A 23,556-nucleotide genomic window follows, 5' to 3' on the forward strand; every position below is an offset into this window, starting at 1 on the left:
GGCTCTCATTGCAGTGTCAGTGTGTGTATTTGCAGCCAGGGTTGAGGCATGCGAGTTGCACTGGCCCGGGCGGGCACCCGGCCCGTTCGGGCTCGTGCTTCCCAGTTAGGGTAAACTCGTAGTAACTGCATGCCCGGCATTTCCTCGTCGCAAAGTTACCCGGCCGTCGACCCCTTAAAGTCGGTAGCTCGAGAGAGGCCAAAAAGATGCAGGAAAGCGGCACCAAAATTAACACCGCAAACAGTGCTGCTAGCTGGGCCCCCTTGCGCTGCCTCCTCTGGATCCATTGATATTCCTCGATCCTCTCACTAGCTAGATCATATCTCGCATTCTCACCCTCTATTCTCCTCAACGTCATGTTGATAGCACCTAGCTAGCTAGCTAGCTAGCTAGCTAGGGGAAGCTACAGACGAATGGTAGACAAGAAGAGTGCTAGCTAGCTCGCAAAGTTGAGGCAAGGGTTGTGAGAAGGAAGTAGCGTGTGCGGGTGATCTTGATTTGCGACTTGACTTTGGGGCTGCTGAGTAAGTAGCGCTGCAGGTTTGGATCAGAGATGGGGAGGGGAAGGGTTGAGCTGAAGCGCATCGAGAACAAGATCAACCGGCAGGTCACCTTCTCCAAGCGCCGCAACGGCCTCCTCAAGAAGGCGTACGAGCTCTCCGTGCTCTGCGACGCGGAGGTGGCGCTCATCATCTTCTCCAGCCGCGGCAAGCTCTACGAATTCGGCAACGCCGGGTAAGCCATCTCGTGCATGCCCATATTGAGTGCCTAATCGTATGTGGTTCTGGCAGATCTGGTGACTAATTTAATTCTCTCCCCTTTGGTTTGTTCGTTTCCTTTCTATGGCATGCATGCGTGTTCTTGCGGTTGTTTAATTTCTTCCTGCAGGCTGCAGCTAGGCCGATCCGAGATTGTTTCTGATGTTTTTTGTTAGCAAGTAGGTACACGTGTTGGCTGGCATATGTGGTTTTTGTTTTGCTATAAGCGTACATATGTTTATACAGCTTTAGGCTTAGGTGCCTCTCGGGTTCATTACAAGTAGTTGCCGGCCGGATGCATGCTTAGCTAGTTTCTTGCATACTTGGCTAATGTCTTCATAAAATCCTCCAGCCCTAACTCCATTCCATCTTCAGAAACTTGAGAGATTTTCTTTCTTTCTTTTGTGTGTGCTTCGGTAGGCATGCGCATGTCAGGAGCAGCTGTATGAGCCACAGAGGTGGATAGGGCAAAGTTTTCCGAGAGCAAGAGCGCCTTGAAGGGGAAAGTGATGGGGTCTATATATTTCCATTTAGATCCTGCACTAAGAACATTGTTCAATATTGGTTTTTTTCAGAATTGTTGCTTAATTTGTGATATACACATCTTTCATCCAATCATTCCTGCTTAATTTGATATACATAGTCATACCACTTTCGCGTAAATTCCCTATGTGAACAAAGCTCTCTCTTTTATTGCATTTCTTTCTCCATAGCTTATTTCCCTGTTTAGATAAAAAATGTATTTGCTAATTTATTAACACGATTAGATACATGAGTACGTTGCATTTATTTGATTAATCTCTGAAACATTAATATATACCACATCCGCTAGCTACTCATATGTTGGAATCAAGATCTTTGTCTTTTTGACAAGATTTCGTGATTCTGGCACGCTTGGCGTACGGTAACCGAGGAGCTCATGCACCTTTTTGAGTTCAATGTTCGTAGCTATATATCATATGTAAAGATAGGAAAATGCATAAATATAAATGAAAAACAACTGTGTTGATTGAAATGGCTGAAACACCCATTTTTTGGAATTTGTTTCATTTCTTCCCCGTAATTAATTAGTGTGTAAAACTTTTCATGAAACAAAAACATTTTCAGAAAGTAAAATATAATATAGAAGAGTTTTTTGTTGTTGCTGTGTCTGAGCATTTTTCCCATTCTTAAAGTAGTACATGAGGTACTACTGTTTTCTATGTAAAATTTAATACCTTAAGGTATCAAGAGGTACCAAATTTTACATATAAAACAGTATACCTCCTGGTATCTTCTCAGAGCAGATACAATAGCAGGCTATAAGCCAGCTGTAAATATATTTTAAAGAGATAAGAGGGGAGAGAGAGGAGAGTGAGCTACTAATTTGTAGCTAGTTATAGCACGGGTCCCAAGACGCTATGTATGTATGACATGTGAGACCATGTATTAATGTTTTGTAGGCAACTATTGTATGAATTGACTATTAGATTGACTATAGATAAATTAGAGCTAGTAGTTGGCTATACCATTGAACTTGCTCTCATGGATGGTAAAATTGCTCTTTTTTTAATCTTTTATCACATGAATAGCGTATGTGGCCATTTTGTAGGACTCCACACAATTGCGCAAATATGTTCTTCCTGTAATTACAAACCACCTGTACGACAATTAGATCATCATTTAAACAAATTTGAAAATAATTTCTTCACTAGTACTGACGATCGAAAGGGATTCCTTGAAATCTAACAATCAAAACGCAGCATGCCAGTATATATATGTTATTGATCACAAATTCACATGCCCATATGATTATCATTACCTATACCGGCCCTATCTGGACTTAAATTTATGTAATTCCATTGTGATATATAATTTCTTCTATTGTGTTCGGCTGTATGTGAGTAAGTCACATATGCTAAACCTATTATATTTTTATTTGCAGAATAAACAAGACACTGGAAAAGTACAACAACTGTTGTTACAATGCTCAAGGTTCGAATAGTGCTCTTGCTGGCGGTGAACCTCAGGTATTCATAGAATAGTTGTCCTACACACTTTGGTAACCGTATTGTATAGAACATCAGGTAGCAAGTTGTCTCAACTTCTTGAGATGCAAGAAGATATGATTCTTAAATCTTTGTAATTATATTTTTCAGATCGCAGTCATATTCTAATACATGGGCTTTTTTACCATTCTTAAAATTATCTTGAGATACTAAAAATTTTAGTATCTTAAGATATATTGTGTCCTAAGATACTAAATTTTTATACAGAAAAATGTGGTAACTCAAGTTACTTTTTCAAAGCTGATAAAAAAAGCTCTATACACACACTAATTGAGTGAACAAGGTATTACCGTAGTTAATTATATACATTTGAGAAAGTTAATAATGAAAGGGTTTTTTTTACAGCAACAATACTTTATTTACTCAACTAATATAGAGGTATTGAGATCTTGGGGAACACTTGCTTTGAAATTAGGAATAATTCCATATCATACTCTTTTTTTTTTGGGGGGGGGGATTCCAGATCATATATACTATTGTTAATTAATTCCTTCATTTAGTAAAAATGAAAGGTTCAGATTATTTATTCATACAAAATTCACGGGCAGAAAGAACAAAGATAAATGCTTACTATTTTGGATTTTACCAATTCTTGGTTTAAGTTTTTCTTATTTGATCTACAGAGTTGGTACCAAGAAATGTCACGGCTCAAGACTAAGCTTGAATGTCTCCAACGCTCTCAGAGGTACTGAACTGCAATTTCACCTTTGTCAGCCTCTAATCTATGTCAGGAACATTTGAAATGTTACAGCACTTGAATATGTGTGTCTTACATATATATACTTGGACATACAAAAGACACATGCTTGGTGAAGACCTTGGACCATTGAGCATAAAGGAACTGCAGCAGCTGGAGAAGCAACTGGAATACTCATTATCACAGGCTCGACAACGAAAGGTTATATATATCGCCAACAAAAATAAATAGTTCATTCGATTACCTTGTTAAATAATATACAACAATATGTGCTATTATCTGGTGAAAAATACATAATTTAGGCATTATTCTATAAATACAACCTACGTCTTGATAATAAGATGTATATGAATTGAAACCTTTTCTTGTGAAACATAGCACAAACACATAATCTTATATACATATGCCTACATTCATTCTTGTCGACGCACACGCACAATTCTGTCTATAAACATTTTAAAGAGATATCGGTGATATATCATGTGCATGATTGAAGAAGTTACCACATACTCCTTGTTGTTGATGAAGTGTAAAAGTTAACCTAATTCATAAACAAATATGTTGTTTCTCTCCATTGGTAGTAGAATCAATATAGACACTCGTCTTTACTTGTCGAATGGAACATCATCTTATATTACCACCTCAAGTATTGGTACTATCTCCATTCCAAAAGGCTATCTTTTCCTTATCCCACACATACTAATATACAACAAAAAGATTAAAATGTCCTTCACTTTCTCAATCTCTAGTGAATCCCCCCCCCCCACTCCATCAAACTCTAATGCAATGATTATTTAGAAAATGAAGCATTTGTGACAAAAATAAGTTGGCAAAGATAAGTTTTTTTGGTATGTTGGAAGTAGTAGATCGAACACATAAATCAATGATTGAGATCACTTCTACTAACTATAGTTCTGTTAGTGAAATGCTACTAGTAGATATACCACCATAAAATACTTGAATGAGTATTAGGTTTATGTAAATAAAATCACATTATATTTTTATATAGTTGCTTTTGCACTAGAACTTTGCTTCCTTTTATCTTGATATTTTCTCCTGCCCCATGAATAATGTCATAGGAAAACAATATAAGTACATGACTTAACTTGCATACTCCTCTATATATACAAGTTACCTAAATAATACTTGGATTCTTTGTATTTATATCAGACACAGATCATGATGGAACAGGTCAACGATCTTCGCCGAAAGGTATATGGCAATATCTGTCCAATTGTTGCATGTATAAATTAATCTACATAATAGAGGCAACCACATGACCAAGTTAATTAAACCATACATTTGCATGATATGATATGTATTTAATTGAGCCCCTTTCTGGTGCATTCTAATCAATACCTTTGATCTTATTTTATCACATGTCTATGATTAAATTATACTATCAACGATATTATGAGTATTAGAAATTTAAGGGGTATTATTGTCTTTTCAATTGTGAGCCTAAAAGTCACGTACGTATTATCTTCTCTTCTTCTGGGTTGCCCCGGATCCTCCGCGGATGCGCACACAACTCTTCAGACTGCCAAAACTCACCTACGTATCACCTTTTTGTTTGCCGAAAAAATCTAAATTATAAAATACTACTAATCAATTAATTAACAAAATACTAAAATACTCTTTTTAATCCATGACTCACATTAATTCTACTGATACTATAATACTATCATGAAATAGAGCACCGGAAGAAAGGAACCCATATCTAATTACATCTAGATAATTTATCTTAAAGGTTTGTGGGTTGTCTTCAAACAGAATTCAAGATATGTTTTTATTTGTTGTTTTCCTTGACCGTGGGGGTGCTTTAAATATGGGAGATTTCTGGTGCGCCACAGAGTTGGAGGACATCAAACATTATATGCTGCAATTTTCTTATCAGAATTTCTCCTGAATATTTACATATGCTTTGGTGGTTAGCTGGTTAGGGTCCCGGGGGAACTAGATATTTTCTTATTAGATGCGAATCTGTGTTTGTTGGGTCTATACGTACATTAAAAAATAAGTGTTACACCTTATAATTAATACAGCTGTCCATCAGTCCATATACGATCGATATGATGCACCCGTATCTACTTTCCTATAGCTTTTGTGTTTATGCGTTAATTTTTCAAGTTGCGATATGGTCACTGACTATTAATTAAGAAGGGATTTATTTCAATGATCAGAACAAATTATTGCATCTTGCCAAGGATGAATTACATATCGATCTATTAAAGTCAGATCATTAGGATCAATGCAAGGAGCTGTTTGCAAGATCCGTATAATTCTAAAATTTCTTAGGGGTTGTTTAGATACTATTTAATTTGAAGTATTAAACATAGACTAATAAAAAAACTAATTTTATAAATGAGTGGTAATCTGCGAGACAAATTTTTTAATCCTAATTAATCCATAATTAAAGCATGTTTACTATAGCATCACATAGATTAATCATGGATTAATTAGACTCAATAAATTATCTCGCGAATTAGTCCAAGATTATAAATGAATTTTATTAATAATGTACGTTTACTATTTATAATAAGCGTCTGAACATTCGACGTGACAAATAATAACAATAAGTCCCTTTCTCAAACACCTTAGCTTCCTACTGTGGCTCATATACCGCTGCATATGAGCGTGGAAACTTCATACATGTGAGCTATATATACCTAGCTAGCTGGCTAGTAGTAGCTATGATTAACCACATCTCCATTCCTGCCTCAAAATTTTCTTACTCCGTAGTTCGGTGTACTTGGGTTCCCTTGACTTTATTATTTGTGTTGCCTGCAGGAACGCCAGCTTGGAGAACTCAATAAGCAACTGAAAAACAAGGTCCTATTTATCTTTTCAACAATCAGTTTCTGCCTTATAATTTGAGGGATTATGTTGGGGACACTGTATTGCTCTTGCGTTAAGTAGTCATGTGTCTTCGAGTATTGTCGTGGCATTTCTCCATGTAGTACTAACACGTACCACCGGTTCATTCAGCTAGAAGCAGGAGCTGATGGCAGCAGCTACGGAGCCACCCAGGATTCCTGGGCCCATGGCAGCGTCGTCAGTGGCGGCACAGTGCTGAATGCTCAACCACCGCTAGATATTGACTGTGAGCCTACTCTGCAAATTGGGTAAGTTTGGAAGATAAGTCAGAACTGAAACATGATCAATCAAATCTTCTGAACCAACAACTTATTTGAACATATGCACTCTACAGGTATTATCAGTTCGTTCCTCCTGAGGCGGCCATTGCAAGAAACAAGGCAGATTATGCCGGAGGAGGTGGTCAGGACAACAACTTCGTACTGGGATGGCCCCTCTAAAAGTCCAAGCTTGCTAATAAAACGCTAGCGTGCTATATATATTGTGGCAAACGTTGAAACATATGTATTGTCTATACGTATATATATTTGTCCCCAGACCCAGTCCGATGGTACTCTCAATACGTACCTATGCGTGTACGTTATCTATACTCTCAGACGATATATTATATATTATTATGGTAAACTCTATGTATTGCTAGTTGGTTACTCCCGTAAGCTCACGCACTAATCATAGAGATCCGGAACTACTATGGTTACTCTTTCTCTCTCTCTATATATATGATTATACCCCTATATAAATAATATATGTTAAATGTAATATGTATTTGGAAATCAACTAGTGTGTATATCAACTAGCTTGAAAATTTTCCTGTCACACATGTAGTACTATGAAAAGTGTTTTTACACATGTAGCACTATGAAAAGTGTTCTTACACATGGATAGATGGACGGTCTCTGATCAAAAATTTGCAAGCAGATGAACATTTGCCCACGAAGATGATTTCCATAGTTACATGAGAATCTATTTTCATATACGACTGCTTAAGAGACACATATGTGAAAATCTTTCTTTAGGCGGGTAGGTTAAGTCCATATAATGCGAAAAAGATTTTATGAAAAAAGAAAAAAAAAGAAATATACGTTCAACAATTTCTCGATCGTTTGAATTGAATTCACCCACAAAATAACATTATCTTAGCATCCAGTTCAATTCAACACACAAGACAATACTACAATATCTATCAAGTTCGTTCGACAAAGAAAATTCACAAATATGATATTGGCCTTCATCCTGCATGTTTTGCACATGAGGTGAGGCCAAAGGATTTTTGGACTATTTGCCACTTTCTTGATCCTTCAATGACACATTCCCAAATGTTATCTTTTCTATTGACTTCGCTTATTTGCCACCAAGGCCCCTTGCATGTTAACTTGCTCATATGCCACTTTTGACCAAGCTGGGAAAGAAAATGACCATGCTAACCTTGCCGGCTTGCCCTCTCTCCCCCCATTTGCCTCCTCGTTCCTCATCTTCTTGGCTGATGAGGTGGCCAGAATTGAGTGGCGAGCGTGTCGTTGGGGCTTCTCAGCGTAGTGGGGCCAAGGCACGGGGTAGTGGCGCGTAACATTGGTAGAGGAAGGCCTGATGATGCATTCCATGTGCTAGTGCACTGGCCTGGGCTTTCCATCACCCTGCCCCCATCCACCGCGGCAAGCTTGGTAGTTTGGATCTAGGCACCAACGAACGCTGTATTTTGGTTACCGGTGGTGACGGCCAGGGCATCTTCGTCTTGCTCAATGCCGCTGGTCTCCTCTCTCTCTTGAGGATGTTGCCGGTGCTGGAGGCAGGGTGAGCATTCATTCTATTCGGTTAATTCGGTTTAGTCTGTTGGTCTTTTGCGAAAACTTGGTTATCTGACACTTAAGACCAAATTATGTTAAAAAAACTCAAAACCAAGCAATTCAGTTTAGGTTACATTGTTTCTGACCACTACATCATCCATCAGCCACTCAAACCGATTTTGGTGTTGATGTTTAAACCACGAGACATTTTCACAAGCTAGCACTCTCAAATAAATCTGCATAACGGGAATCACCATGAATCTACCATAACCGAGGACACATTGCAGTGCGATGTAATTTACCCATGCGAGATGACCTTACTCTTGACACTCGCTGATGCAACAAACACAATTTTAAGAACAAAGAAAACGAAAATTTATGAATTTTTAAGGGGATAAAAATTAAGAATTGAGTTTACGTAATTTCCCTTGCCTCTTTGACATTGTCTTCTTGAACTACAACAGTAGTTTATTTCCCTTATTTATTTCTGGTGTTGGACTCTACGTCAATAATTAATGTTTCAATAGCTAAATTATTTTCTCATATTGTAAAAACAGAATGTTTCACGAGCGATCAGCTGAAACAGTTTGATACTTTCACCTCATCTTTTTTCGTTTATACATATGCTTACAAGCCGAAATTTAATTTTCAACTTTAAATTAGAGTTGATTTGAAGGGCTTTTCACCGAAGTTTATTTTCAGCTTAACTTTTAGATCACTAAGAATACATATATAAATTTTTTATTTATAAATTATTTTTTGTTTGTAAATATGTCTTTGGTTTTTTCAAACAATCACCCCTTTCAGGACCATCGTCAAACAATATATTTGCAATAAAAAATAATTTGTGAATGAAATGTATACATATAAAAGTTCTTAGCGATCTAATAATAGAAAAATGAACTATGATGCAAATACCCTAAAATCAACTCTTTATTTAAAGTTGAAATTTTAAATTTTGATAAGCATAAAAAAAAAATAAGACTTTTTTTATCAGATCAGATATCCAATGCCTAGTTGCTCCTAAACAGTGAAAATGCATCATAATTATTGTGGAAGCGTTTATGACGTGGTACATGACCCCACATGAACGGATGCCACCTTACTACCATAATTGTGATTATATATACATCAATACATGGTTTAGTTACACATCGATCCGATGCAGCTGAGGCGGATCAATCAAACAGATCAACAGCAACATAGCCGCATGGGCGTATGGCAAGCAGTCTGAACCCAAAAGCTAAACGGTGTACAGTACACATCTGGTGGGATGCAACTATGCGTCAAAAAAGTACACGCGCGGAATTCCAAGAAGCCATTAATTTTCGCGTGAGCACAGCGATCAATTGATTTTGCACCGGTACTGCTCGGTGGTTAGTCGTCCTAATCGGAATCAGTCTGCGGTTGGACCGCACCCATCCAGCAGCAATGGCGAGACGTACAGCCTGAAATGACGAAAATACCCCCCTCGATGGCAACAATTAGCCGAACCGCCTACTGCCAAGCAGGCCCCTCCGCTGACGCGGCAGCAGGTGGGACCGACAGAGAGGACACGTCACCTCGCCCAGGTCGATCCACCGGTCGATGCAGCCGATGTGGAAGGCGTGGGTGCAGTTGCCCAGCCGCCTCACCTCGTCCGTCGCCTCCAGCCCCTCCAGGCACACCCTGCAGGTGGTCGGGTAGCCGCTCTCGCCGTCGTGGCAAGCCGCCGCCGGCGACGGCGACAGCTCGGCGAGGTGCATGTACTCGACCAACGGGAGGCTCTGCTTCACCTTCTCGGGCTGCAGGCCGTCGCCGAGGGGATGGCGGCGGCGGCCGTGGATGAGCGGGGCGTGGTCCTCGGCGGTGTAGGGGAACTCGTAGAGGCCGAGGAAGCAGAGCGCCAGCACGAAGGCCAGCGCGACGGCTTGGAACAGCTTGAACAGCGCGACGACGGGCCGCGGGATCTCGCTGCAGAGGAGCACGAGCGGGAAGCTCATGGCACCACCGCGCTCCGCTGCACCTGCGGCGCGATCCGATCACTCAGCGAAAGCGTCGGGGGGCGGGCAGTGGGAGGCCAGAGCCGCGCGAGTTGCATAAGCACACGGAGACACGCACGCAAATCCGTGCCCGGCCGGTTTCAGAAGGGCCAAAACGTCAGGGCAGTACGTACCGGAGAGTTCATTTATAGAGACCCAGCCCGATCGACGAGGGGAAAATAAAGCGGTTCGTACGTGTACGTTATCATGTCCTGCGATGTTCCGCGCTTTGGGACGAGCCAGGACGGAGCAGAAAGGTTATGCCGTGAATGTCGTTCCAAAAGTCGATGGGTGACTCCGCACCGTCACGTAGTAGCGAAAACGAGGACGTACTGACGGTGCGTTGCGGAGTCGGTGTCTCTCATTGGCGTCGCGTGAAACGGGACACTCATGTGGTGCGCTGCGGAGGGCCATCACTCATGCATGCGTACGTATTCACGAGTTCAGCGTGATCCGGGTCTCGGCATGTCGTGCGAGCGTACGACGATACAAGTCTCATATCAAGTTGGTTGCAGGCGCACTTATTAATACCGGGATGAACATGCATGGGCTGCTAAAAACGACCGAAAAATACAGAATTGAAGGAGAAATTTAAGATTTTGCCTTAATGTCAGCTTCGATGTTATGCCATCCTACAAATAGGCTTCGATAAACAGTCACGTTTAACTGGGTGGGCTTCGATCTTTTGACATTTTAGCTCATTTAAGCATTTTAAATGTATTTTCCGTAAAATTTCGAGATTGTGTGACTGGGTTGCCCCTGTCTCGTTCTCTCTCATTCGCTGTTCTGCAGGAGCCAGGAGGAGGCGACGGAGTGCTCGCCGTGCATGGCCGGCGGCGACGGCGCGCCACCGGTGGCGCCCTGCCCAGCCGGCGATGCCCCTCCCGACTCAAGCTCGTTGACACCCTCCGTCGCCGACACGCCTCCCCCTGACGGCGGTCGCCCGACTCGAAGCCCTTCCCCCGGCTCGAAGATGGCGGCACCGGCTAGCCGACGGCGGATCTGGCATCCCTTCTCCCTCCCTCCCTCCAACGCCACCCCCTCCCTGTCCTCATCTCGCCGGCGACGAACCGGCCAACAGCGAATCCGGCCTTCCTTCTCCCTCCCTCCAGCACCGCCCTCTCCCCGTCCTCGTCTCGGTGGCGGCGACGGCCCTGCCGACGGTGGATCCGGCCTCCCCCTCCCTCCCTCCACCGTCGTCCCCTCTCCCTGGACCCCCTCCCCGTCTCAGCGGCAGCGGATCCAGCCTCCTCCGTCCCCATCTCGTTGGCGTGCGGGGGCCTGGGCGGCGTTGGATCTTGTCATGGGAGCGCGGATCCAGCCTCATCCGTCCCCATCTCGTTGGCGCACGGCGACCCGGGCAGGGCGACGATGATTCGACGCGGGCGGCGTCGGATCTGGCCATACGACGATGGACCAGTCGGAGCAGTAGTGCCGACGGCAGTGGATCCGGGAAGGAAGAACGTGGCAGGGGCAATTCGGTCATATAATCCCAAAATTCTACCAAAAATACATCTAAAATGTATAAATGGATAAAAATGACAAAAGATCGAAGCTCACCCACTTAAGCGTGGCTCTTTATCGAAACCCATTTGTAGGATGGCATACCATCGAATCTAACATTAAGCAGTGGCAAAATCTCAGATTTCTCGGATTGAAGAGATAGTGTCGTCTAACCACAATCCATTATTAAGGCTTCGCACGTTACCCTCGTGGTCATGGCAAAAACATTATTGCGTATATAGATGATTAAGCTACAACAAGACACGACCATAACTTATATGATGAAGTTCATAATTTTTCATGCAAAAGAGTAGATATTTAAAGGAAGCAGACTCGGTGGCACCTTACCTATTAATTTATTAATAGAATAAAAAATTTTCATGTTATATTTAAATTTTAAATTTAAATAATATATGAACAAGTCGCAGTTTCTACGTATTAAAAAGGCATAAATGGTGAAAGAACACATTAATTCATTGTATATCAAGTTCGTAAATTTGAATTTCAGCTACAACTTATAAGCTAAGGAGTTGATGAGTTAATGGACAGCTTCAATTTATATCATGGATCTAAGAAAGTATTTTTTTTTTGGTGTCTTACGTTACATGTAGAGTGAAAATTGACCTTTATCATCTTTGGAGCGAATTTTCTAGGATTCTAACGGCTTTGTGCTTTCAGTAGGAGACAACATGCCCATCGTCAGCCCAGGTATCCGTGGTGACTTCGTTATTCTATAGATCTTGCCGACGGTCTTCGGAGGTGCTCATAGGGGTAGGGTTTGCGTGCGTGTGTTCTCAGGGGGAGTGTGCGTGCGTTATGAGCGTCTGCATTATACTGTGTTCTTAAAAAAATTGACCTTTATATCACACTGGATACATTTAATTCTTTTTGGGTTTAATAAGATTTTTGTATATTTCGATCTCTAGAAATTTCTAATCCCAGAATTTATATATATATATAAATTCCAGACTATGTCCCCTTCACTTCCAAGGCCTCTCAAGACTATCTCACCTCCCACCCTCTTTTCAAGGCTTAAAAATCATCTCCATCTTAATTAAAAGTTGGTCAAAGAGTTTCCCCGTGGGTCAACCCCTTATGGGCTTCCTCTCATATCTATCTAAGTCCACCTCTCGTCTCACATAAATTCTGTAGTAACACGATAACTAATTTGCAGTAACAATGTCAAAACATACCTATGAGGGATCTACTTTTTTAAAGCATTTTTTCTAATAATATGGTACAAACCTTTTAAAAAGTTTATATATGAGGTGAGAGATAAAGTTGTTTCAAGTTTGAAATATGAAGAAATATCTATAAGTGCAGTAACGATGTGCCTTCTTAATGCTACGTATATTGTTAATGCACAATTGTGGTAACGTCGTAATATAATTGCAGTAACATCGCGATATACGTGCAGTAACATGTGTGTTGCACGATTGCAGTAACGTCGTGATAGAAGTACCGTAACATCATGATAGGATTACAATAACATCATGACTGTATTCTGTTGCTACAGTACAACTAATGCAAGTGAGAGAGCTCAAAGATTTTATTCCTAATCTTTAGAGAGCAATATCTCATATGTTTTACATTATTTTTCAAAACTGGTTTTACCACAATGGTTAAGAAAATGTGATTTAAAAAACTAGATCCGTCATGACTATATTTTAACGTTGTTACTACATTTTATAAGACATGTTACTCTATTTTTGCTTTCATGCTACTGTACTTTTTAGATAGACGAGAGGATGGGTTTGACTGATATACATTTCCATGTGTGTATATATATACATATATCGAATTTCTTACCCATTACATTTTTAGAAAAAAACCGGCCATATACTAGTATACTACATACGTGTTTAGCTCACAACCACGGAGCCAATTAAGGTCAATGAGATTTGCTCCGGTCCAATAAAAAGTAACTCGAGGTATCAGTACCTTGAGATACCAAATCATTTCTTACTATTGGATCTAGCTGAGTAGCATGTGCGTTATTAGATCTAACGATCAAAAACGATTTGGTACCACGAGGTACCGATACCTCGGGATACTTTTTGTCACTTTTTATTGGACCGTAAAATTGCTGAAGGTCAGGAATGCATCTTTCTGCTCGTACAAGCTATCTCGACCGCTCCTGTTGTATGGATTCGATGTTCAATGTAGGAGATTTGGTGAGGCGTCGCGTGTTAAGATGACAGACATTGACACGTCTTGGCGACAGACATATATAAAACGCTACAGTATATATTTTGTTGTATATATTTTGTTGGTTCTGTTAGATCGCTGGTCGTAATCGTAGTTTCTCGTGGAGCCAAGCAAGAATGCGGTAGACTAGCAATGGCGGAAATGCGGCCTAAACGGCCCTACGTACGCACACATTTTTGTTGGATGACTCGGGCTAAAACGTTCCGTTCGGTTAGATCAGGTGGTTGCGTGACTTGCGTCCAGATGCAGAAGATCTTTTCGTCACAATCGCATGACTTCTTGACGCCTTGCGCCTTTTAAGTCTGTGTTTAGATGAAAAAAAATAAAAAAAATTTTGGTTAGTCACATCGGACATTTGATCGGATGTCAGAAGTGGTTTTTGGACATGAATGAAAAAATAAATTTTATGGCTTGCCTAGAAACCGCAAGACGAATCTTTTGAGACTAATTAATCCATCATAGCATATGTGGTTTACTTTAGCACACATGGCTAATTATAGAGTAATTAGGCTTAAAAGATTCATCTCATGATTTCTCACGTAACTGTATAATTACTTTTTCATTTCATCTATATTTAATGCTCTATTTAGGTGTTTAAAGATTTGATGTGATGTTTTTGATCGAAATTTTTTGAAAACTAAACAGGCGTAAGTTTGCCTTTATTTTGGGGAAATGAATTGACAAGTTGATGTCAACATCGTGCAACCAACATTGTCGCCAGGAGATTTCAAATATTCTGCGCGCACGTAGGCACTCGCTAAGCCATGTACTACCTAGCTCTTACGTAGACACGCTAAAAGTATAAACTTAAACGAGAAGAGTGCATTGTTGTCCAGGGCATGCTTCCGACAAATGGATTGAAAAAGCTGGAGAAGAATTTGAATGAAATCCGGCCAAAACCCGTGAAGGCTTTGTGCGAACAGAGAACGGAAGCCCACGAAGAGAGCACACGGGGTGCAGAAAACCGGGAAACTCACCTAGTAATCCAACAAAGGATCATAACGACAAGATTTCCAACAAAATAAACAAAAGGTCGTGCTTTTTTCTATTGCTAACATGAAAGACCGTGCAGCGTGGTTGTTGAAGATTTAAATAAAGTACTACCTCCGTCTCCGTTTCATATTGTAAGATTTTCTAGTGTATCTTAAATTCATATAGATATCAATTAATCTAGATATATATATAAACAATATATATTGATTAATAGATGAATCTAAGTATAACTAAAACGTCTTACATTATGAAACGGAGGAAGTACAATTAAGCTCGTTTTTTACTGGTACTTGTTTGATGTATGAAACACTACGCCGGCATATGCAAAGGCGGGAGCACCGGCGTGCGGCACAGAGGGCAGGTTCCCGCCTCGCCCACCCAGCCATCGATGCACGAAGCGTGGAACGCGTGCGAGCAGCCGCTCAACTCCGCGACCTGGCATCCTCCTCCTCCTTCAGCCTCCAGTCCCGCCAAGCAAATCGTGCAGATGGCCGCGCTCCCGTCGCCGCCGGCGGCCATCAGCTCGTCGTCTCCGCCCGGCGAGGCACGCCGCCGCCGTAGCCTGTACCGCGACATACTGAGCGCCGCCTCCATGAGGCGCTCCATCGCGACCGTATCTACGCCGTCGCCCCAGGGCAGCTGGCCGGCGGGGAGCTCGTTGTCCTGGATGGACACGATGCCAAGGCGGTCGAGGAGGGCCGCCACAAGGAAGCGGAGGACGGCGAGGATGTCGAGGAAGAGCAGCAGCTTCTGCCGCATCGCGAGGTCGTAGCTGCTGCAGGGACGCGCCATGCGTGCGTGCGGGTAATAGCTAGTGAATGAATCGGAATCGAGAATCCGGCCGGAGAAGCTGCGCTACAGGCATATCTTCTGTACATATAAACTGTGGTTTTGGGTGGGTCTCTGGCAGTTGGCAACACCGTGCATCAGCGGGGGGCGTTGAGACTTGAGAGAGATCGGTTGCGCTTGCGCTTGCGCATCCTTAGCCATGCAGTTGGCGCGACGTCATCCTTGTATTAGTACCGTTGAGTTCGTCGCACATCCTGGGCTACAAAATATCCGCACGTGCGACTTGAAATTGATGGGGTGCATCATCCAAGTTGAGTTTGGAACTTCGGGGACGGCCCATATCCACCCAGATTATGCAACGTTAGACGGCCAGGCCTACTAATGATGCGCCGTTGCTAGGCTCCTAACAACACTGGGGTAGCAGCAGGAGGGCCGAGAGACGCGGGCGACGAGGCGAGGAAATTAGGACTCTTTTGTGCGTGATATCGTGAACTGGACATCTTCGCCGCGGCCTTGCTCCAACTGGCGAAGAGGTTTCGGTGGTGGTGATGGACCGTGCGGCACCAGAATCCTGATAAAAAAAGCAGCTGAAACTCTGAAACATAATAATAATCTCACCATGATCATTTTTTTAGACGCAACTAGACAGTGCACATACACAAGTCGTAACTCGTAACCAGCTATTACTTCAACGAATGTAAAAAAAAAAGTAAATTATACTTTGGACATATTTATTAGCCAAGTTTCACTTTGCACAACTATGAACCTTTTTTTTTTTTACTTTGGACTAGGTAAATTATATTGTTTTGATTTGGATAACCTTAAACATTTTCAAGTACATATCAATGATCCCAAATATAGCTCTGATACATCTGTAAACTCACATCTATATACACTCTATATGTTTACCAAAAGAGAGGTTAAATATAGCTAGAAAAGCTATTTGAGTGGGTCAAAACTACAATAGTAGCAAATTTACCCTGTATAAAATAAATAGATAGACTTAAGAGTAGTCCAGAGTGAAAGTTGCCCAAAATGCAATTTACTCAAAATATTAGACGTACTAAACAATTCTTTTTCACATGGAAGTGTGCACTATGCATGCCTCAAAGCATCAAATAAGAATTTCTCTTAAATTACCTGTCGGATATATAATCTGATTACACCATTCTATTCGTTGTAATTAAATATTAGTACACGCACAAACGCACAATACATGAGACCAACCCAGTCCATTTCTTAGGGGATGGTTAGTCGGAGAAAAATTTTGGTGTCACATCAGACGTTTGACCAGATGTTGGAAGGGGTTTTCAGACACGAATAAAAAAACGAATTTCATGTCTCACCTGAAAACCGCGAGACGAATCTTTTGAGTCTAATTATATGTCATTAGCACATGTCGGTTACTATAGTATTTTAATCATAGACTAATTAAGTTTAAAAGATTTGTCTTATAATTTTTTCTATAACTGTACAATTAGTTTTTTATTTTATCTATGTTTAAATACTCTATTTATATATGCAAAGACTCGATATAATGTTTTTAAGAAAAAAGGTTTAGAAACTAAACAACAGGGCCTTAGTTGATCGCGCTCTTGATGGTTGAGAGAATCCAGACCATGCCCCGGCGGCCCGGCCATGAAGCTGTCAGCAGGTGAAGGTGATCGGTACTATACATCCACACGACCACACGGGGCCAGGAAATTCCCAAACCACACGCGCCCAGTAGAGGCACGATCTCGAGGAGACGCAGTCAGTCAGCGACATTCACATGCCTGTGAAGAAGAGTCCACCGTGTATCACGGGCGACTGCAGCAGCAAGCGCTCGTCGAGTCGTCGTACCACTCGTATGCAGACTGATCCGTGTGGCAAACGCACCGCCCGTCCACCCCTTATTTTTGGCTCCTGCTTATCCTTGTTAAGAAAAAAATTAAGTTTTTAATATTAATTTAGAGCTAATTTTGGATTTTTTACCAAATTTTATTATGCAGACTTGTCTTTCGTGTGTATATATATAATTTTTATTTATAAATATCTGTTTGATTTTTTTTCATAAAATACTCAAACAGCCACCCCCATCATCCCGTCCCGTGTGGTACTGGTCCCTGGCCGGCCAACGACGAGCGAGGGCAACGTCGAGTCTTCGAACACCAGGTCGCGCGCACCGGGCAAGCTTCTCTGCCTCACTGGTTTCGTGCCTCGCAATATCTGTTTCTCTTTTATGTTATCTAGATAGTGTTGAAAAACTAATAAAATTTATTAACATGTGATATATAACTATATAAATATGCAAGATCAAATTTAATTTTTACGAGTTAAAAAGCATAATTGTGAATATGTATATAATAATCATAGTTTAATTTATTTATAAAGGTCAAATTTAGACATATGCTTATAAAGTGATATATCATATATTAATCTATCTTATTATTTTTTAAAAATAACTCCATAACTATATATCTAGAATCTCTAGATGGCATGAAAAATCGAGGGATTAGAATCTATTTCCATTTCCTAGCTTGTTTTTGTTTGTTTCTGCTGTTTTCTCTCTTGTGCGAGAACGTGATGTGCGGGAGACGCAGCACACCGGCCTCGCGTGCTGGGTTCAAAGGAGAGATCGACTAACCGTTGAAGCCATGCAGGCGAGCAGCTAGCTGCATGCAGACGCAGGGAGGACGCTGCGACGTCGCATGCAGGGAGGGGATGGGCATGGCGGTGACTTTGATCCGGTCTAGAGTCTCGCCTAGCACGTACAGAGTAAGACAGTGATTTCCTGGATCGGTCTGCCCAAGTGGTGAGGACGGAAGGATTTGTGCATCAGCGTGCACGCCGCACCTTGTACATACTTAGATGATACTATCTCACGTTTTGTGTAGGATACATGAACCAATGTATGCCGAATAATATTATAGAAATAGTGAATAGGTACTGTTAAAATATTGCGGAAATTATATGATAACGATAATTAGTTTAATATAGGAGTACCTTTTAAGTTAAGGACTAGAATATAGATAGAGCTTTTTTTAGCACTCTTGAAAAATACCTCGAGATACTGTATTTTTCAGTATAAAAATTTAACACTTGAGGTAGAATGTACTTTTTAGGTACTAAAATTTTTTAAGTAACTTAAGATACTTTTTAATGATGTAAAAAAACCTATAGATAATATAGCATGCCTACATGAACCTGTAATAACTCATAGTGGATGAAGGGGTGATAAATTTATATGTTATCATGTTGAGCTTTAGGAGGTTATGAATGTTAGTGGAGATTATAAAGATTAGTTAGATATGTTTAACAACAGTTTAAAATAAGTGATCTAACAAATGAAAGTTTTTTTTTTATAAAACGTACTAATTTTCAAAGCATGAAACAAACATAACCTATTTTAATATTATGAGAATAAGCTTAAAAGAACGGGCTGTGACTTTGACAATCTTCTTGGTCAAAAAAGGGTGGAACGATTTTTTTATATAACGGATGGAACATGTAGAATATACAGCAAACTAGGGTGAGGGCTATTGGAGCCCCTGTCTCTAAAATATAATGAATTAACTAAAGAGCAAACAGTACATCAATGTGACCTGGAATGGCTTACAAGTAAAAAACAGAGTACGTGCAAACTGGGTAGTGTGAGCTCCGGAGGTTAATTAGCTACCGTAAACAGAAACTTATAGCCCTATCTTTTGGCTGTTTACAGCCCCATCAAAATAATAGCATTATGAATATAGAACACAAGTGATTCATAATTAATGAGATGGTAAGGTGATGTGTCTTTGAACAGAGAGGTCTTAGGTTCACATCCTACAAATCGTAATTGTAGGGTCTATTTGGGGAGTTTTAGATTTTGAGAAGCAGCTGCTTGATAGCCAGCTTCTAAGAATCATTCTCAGAAGCTGTGTACTGTTTGGGGTAGCTGGGGGAAGCTCCCCCAAACAGGCCCGTAGATTCACTCCAAAAACTTGTCTAAATTTTCAATTGGAATACACAATTGTGTTCAAAGACTGCGTTATGTCTTTGAAATATTTTGGTTTTATTTCTGTATCCAAAAATTCAAAATAAAAACTGTCAAGATTGATTTTAGTTGGCAGCTGCGTTATGTTGCCCGCCAGTAAAAATCGATTTTTAGTGACGGTTGGATGCCGACGGGTAAGGGTGTTAACGGATCGGATAATATCCGATCCGATTTAACCCGAATCCGCTTAAATTGAGGATGTTGTAGGGGCTTACAACTATCCGGCAGATATGGAGTCAGATTTAGATAGTGAGTTGCCGATTTGGATACAGATGTGATATCGTTAATACCTGGTGGATGCAAATTATCTAATTTTCTTACCGGATTATCTGTTAGTCATTTTAACAGATAATCCGAGTTTTTTAGCCTATAAAATACTCAATCAAAAGCCCATCGATAGCCAAAATATTTTTCATCCAATATTGAATGACAATGTACTGATATATATTATATCAGGTCATAATAATCTGTTTCTAAGCCAACTCTGCATCGACTCCATGCCATTTCCGACATCCGCAACCATCCATATCGGCTCCACGTCCACTTAAAAATTATGATTTAGTATATGATATCACCTCTATCCATCTAAATCCATTCCGTTAACACTCGTACTGCCAGACGCCAACGAATAACCATGCTTTTCATTGATCATTAATTGCTAGCGGGATGTCTGGTCTTCAGGGGAAAAAATGTCATAACCGCCAGTAAAAATATGTTTTTGTAGTGGTAGAGGTTTCTTATCAGTGGTCATCTGTCTGTAACGAGAGCTATAGTTGTCACGTACTACTATATGAGTTACACCCATCACAATAAGAGGTTCTGGTGCAGTGTATTCAGCATGTGCTCTGTGATTAAAACGTACTAGTGGGTGGGGACTCAGTGTCCTTACCACCTCTACGTCATTGGTCTAATCCTCTTTAAAGGTTCTATATTACTAGTAGGTTTATCTAATGACGTGGATGGCTTGCGTGTTGTGTCCGTACTCGGTACTTGCTTGGGTGCTTAGCAAATGCTCATAGAGTCATGGTGTTGTACTTCAACTATGATTAGCTATCCATCAATCTATTCATACCGCACATACGAGAAGCAGGAAAGAACTCTATACATATTATCTTCTTGTGGCTGCCCTCTAAATTTAAAATTGAAAACTTAAATTTTAACTCATAAATATAAACGAAAAGATGTACTCTAGATATAAATATTTCTCAATCGATTGTTAGATGTGGCCACTGGCCAGGGGCAGAACCAAGAAAAAGAAAAAAAGGTCAAGCCTAAGGCTCAGTTAACATATGTTCTTGGCAAGCTGCTGCTTCATATCTTAAGATTTTTCGTAGTATTTTTAGTGAGATTTCAATGGTAGTTTGGCGAATAGGTGAGTCATCAATCGAGCAGATCGATGCACTTCCCAGAAGTGCAAGTTGCTGACAAGGCCGTGAGCCATGTCATGGCGATGAGACCTCTTTTTTAGAAGCGGAATGACAGAGAAACAACTCCAGCGTCAATGTTAAATAATACTCCGTGTAAGAAAACTCTAGCGTCAGATGTCTTATGTCATCTTTTCTTTCTTTTTTTTTGGAGACCACGTTTCATGTTGTCTTTTATACTGCGTACATTTGATTTGGATATACCAATCAGTATAGATGTTTGTGCTGCTTATTCAGAGTGGCGTGTGTGGCTTTGCTCGTTCACGTCGAAGATGAGCTCCTAGGGAGTAGGGAGGAGTGAGGAAAAAAGCAAGTGGCTTATAAAGAGGACGAGTAATTTAAGAAAAAAAAAGATGGTCCAAGGAAAAAAAGTGTCTGTCTAGTGAATGTTTACAAATTTAAATTCCATCTATCAAATTCGGTTAGACGATAATCTGGAGGCATCCACGCAAGTCAAAAAAAACACAGACACACATCCTCCCCAGCCACTATGTATTACGCGTATGTTTAATAGAAGAACAAAATATCAAACGTTTGATCAACAGTAAAAGTGAAAAAAAAAAGACAATTAGTGATCCTCGACCTCCTGTGTACCTGTGAATGAGGCAATGGACCACTCCTTCAAGGCCTACGATAGGACGCGTTTGAAGGCCAATTATGGGCTAGATGGGTGTGAATATGTGGATTTAATTTTTTAAATGGATATTCTGATATCAAAATCGGATATTCTGATCTATATAGAACGATTGGGTTTTGGGATTAGAAACTTTTAATTTAATATGGCAGCTATAAATAAAAGTTTTGATCTTAATGGAAAAAAAGCAGGATATTGAAAGTGCATCTATAAAGTGCATCTATGTCTTCGAAGTGGGTTTTTACTAATTGACTAAAAAAACAATTAAAGAACTAAATGTGTTTAAAAAGTCTATGGGCAAGCGAGGAACCAATGACACATGGCGACCTTCAAAACAAAAAAAAAACAAGTGTTCATGGAGCTAAAATTCAATTTAAATTAGTTTATATTTTAAACTTGAGTTTGATGGCATACTACACAAAGGGTCATTTATATAAATTAAAAAACTTAGGCATGGCTGGTCCTGAGCTTTTGGGGGTCTAGGGCGAGATAAAAATCAGAGGGCCTATCTTTAAATGTGAGCATAAAAATAGTTTTATTATAGTACCAAATGTATTGTTTAATCACAATGAAACACCAATTAAATATTGACCATGACAATCTAATTGCTTATAAGTATTATCGTAATGTATGAGAAAATATAGCACACTACTAGGAAAAAAATACTTTCACAAATTTAGATAACAACAATACTACTATAAGATTTCCAGGACTAACAAAGCACAATATGTACAAGACTCGAGCATATGGTCTGTGATAAGTACCGAAAAGGTAAAAAAAAAGGGGGGGGCATGACCATTAAAAATTACTGTCAACCTATAAAAGAGATTAATCAGCTAAGTAAAATCAAATTGACAAGAAAGTTTTGCATCTAAAATTCGGCATCAATCTTACACGATGGTGTTTTATTTAACCAAGCAAAGGAGACATTATTTGTGTCGATCTTGTAAAGCTGAAGATAGGTTGGATTGAAATTCTTGAACAGGAGAAACCCAGGAGCTGCACCGGTAGTATTTGTTTCGGAAGAAGACGAAACAATCTGTCATGTACGCTAATTACCAGCTGGGCTCCTGAGCTGATTTCGCTATGCATGCAGACATGCAATGTACTGTCAACCTTATTTTTTCGCTTTTGCTCTTAATTATAAGTCTAAATTTAAATTTTTAATCTTAAATTTAAAATTAACTTCGAGTTTTTTTTATCGAAGTTTATTTATTAGGGCTCAGGGCGGTTACCCTCTTGGCTCTGCCCAGAACCAGGCCTGGACTTAGGGCCATCTTCTCGGTGCTCAAAGTCATCCTTTGATCTTTAGATGAGAAGCACCTTGCACAACACAAAGGTCAGGGATTAAAGTGCGTTCTAAGTTTTTGAGAGCCGAAAGTTCTGAATTAGAGCTAGAAATTATGTATTGTAAGCCAGTACAATCCCAAAGTTTCGAGTTGGGGTCCTTGGGAAAGTTGCCAAGTGCCATCAAAAGTTTCAATTAGGATCGGAAGTTCTGAGTTAGTGCTATCCATCAAAAGTATGGAAGTTTTTTTTTAAATCATGACTGAAATTGTGAAAAGTTGGACATTATTGGAACTTCCGGTAAGGTAATAAAACTAAGCCTGAGCCTTCCACTTGATGGAAAAACAATTTTTACGATGGATCCTAAGTTTTGACCAATACTTGAAACTTCCAACAACTTTTAGGACATTGAACATGAGGGATTGACAATTTAGTAATATTGGTATATCAGTGATAAATGAATGGCACATAAGACCTAAATTAAGTATGATGCGGTGGATATCCCGGTGAAAAGAAAC

At 40.3% G+C, this 23,556-nt stretch overlaps 3 protein-coding genes across 3 annotated transcripts; 1 reads left to right on the plus strand and 2 right to left on the minus strand.

The window, feature by feature from the left end:
* The first annotated feature begins 325 nt into the window (after window positions 1-325).
* Window positions 326-7,004, plus strand: LOC102712439 (MADS-box transcription factor 17). Its single transcript, XM_006652625.2, has 8 exons — window positions 326-735; window positions 2,683-2,767; window positions 3,430-3,491; window positions 3,605-3,704; window positions 4,674-4,715; window positions 6,294-6,335; window positions 6,492-6,628; window positions 6,715-7,004. The coding sequence occupies exons 1-8, from the start codon at window positions 554-556 to the stop codon at window positions 6,818-6,820; spliced, it is 756 nt and encodes a 251-aa protein (XP_006652688.1). The 5' UTR covers window positions 326-553; the 3' UTR covers window positions 6,821-7,004.
* Window positions 7,005-9,259: 2,255 nt separating this feature from the next.
* Window positions 9,260-10,290, minus strand: LOC102712718 (brassinosteroid-responsive RING protein 1-like). The gene has a single exon (XM_006652626.2). It carries the CDS (start codon window positions 10,144-10,146, stop codon window positions 9,649-9,651), a length of 498 nt encoding a protein of 165 aa, XP_006652689.1. The 5' UTR covers window positions 10,147-10,290; the 3' UTR covers window positions 9,260-9,648.
* Window positions 10,291-15,109: 4,819 nt separating this feature from the next.
* On the minus strand, window positions 15,110-15,865 carry LOC102718173 (E3 ubiquitin-protein ligase EL5-like). Its single transcript, XM_006653637.3, has one exon. The coding sequence runs from the start codon at window positions 15,679-15,681 to the stop codon at window positions 15,199-15,201; it is 483 nt and encodes a 160-aa protein (XP_006653700.2). The 5' UTR covers window positions 15,682-15,865; the 3' UTR covers window positions 15,110-15,198.
* Window positions 15,866-23,556: the final 7,691 nt, after the last annotated feature.

This window comes from Oryza brachyantha, chromosome 4 (assembly GCF_000231095.2).
Source record: "Oryza brachyantha chromosome 4, ObraRS2, whole genome shotgun sequence".
Lineage (NCBI taxonomy): Eukaryota > Viridiplantae > Streptophyta > Magnoliopsida > Poales > Poaceae > Oryza > Oryza brachyantha.

What these genes read in the sequence shown, in the direction of transcription:
- LOC102712439 (XM_006652625.2), top strand. Translation starts at nt 554, where the DNA reads ATGGGGAGGGGAAGGGTTGAGCTGAAGCGCATCGAGAACAAGATCAAC. An exon ending in TACGAATTCGGCAACGCCGG is followed by an intron (nt 736 to 2,682) that starts GTAAGCCATCTC and finishes TTTTATTTGCAG; the next exon opens with AATAAACAAGACACTGGAAA. An exon ending in GAGCCTACTCTGCAAATTGG is followed by an intron (nt 6,629 to 6,714) that starts GTAAGTTTGGAA and finishes TGCACTCTACAG; the next exon opens with GTATTATCAGTTCGTTCCTC.
- LOC102712718 (XM_006652626.2), bottom strand. Translation starts at nt 10,146, where the DNA reads ATGAGCTTCCCGCTCGTGCTCCTCTGCAGCGAGATCCCGCGGCCCGTC.
- LOC102718173 (XM_006653637.3), bottom strand. Translation starts at nt 15,681, where the DNA reads ATGGCGCGTCCCTGCAGCAGCTACGACCTCGCGATGCGGCAGAAGCTG.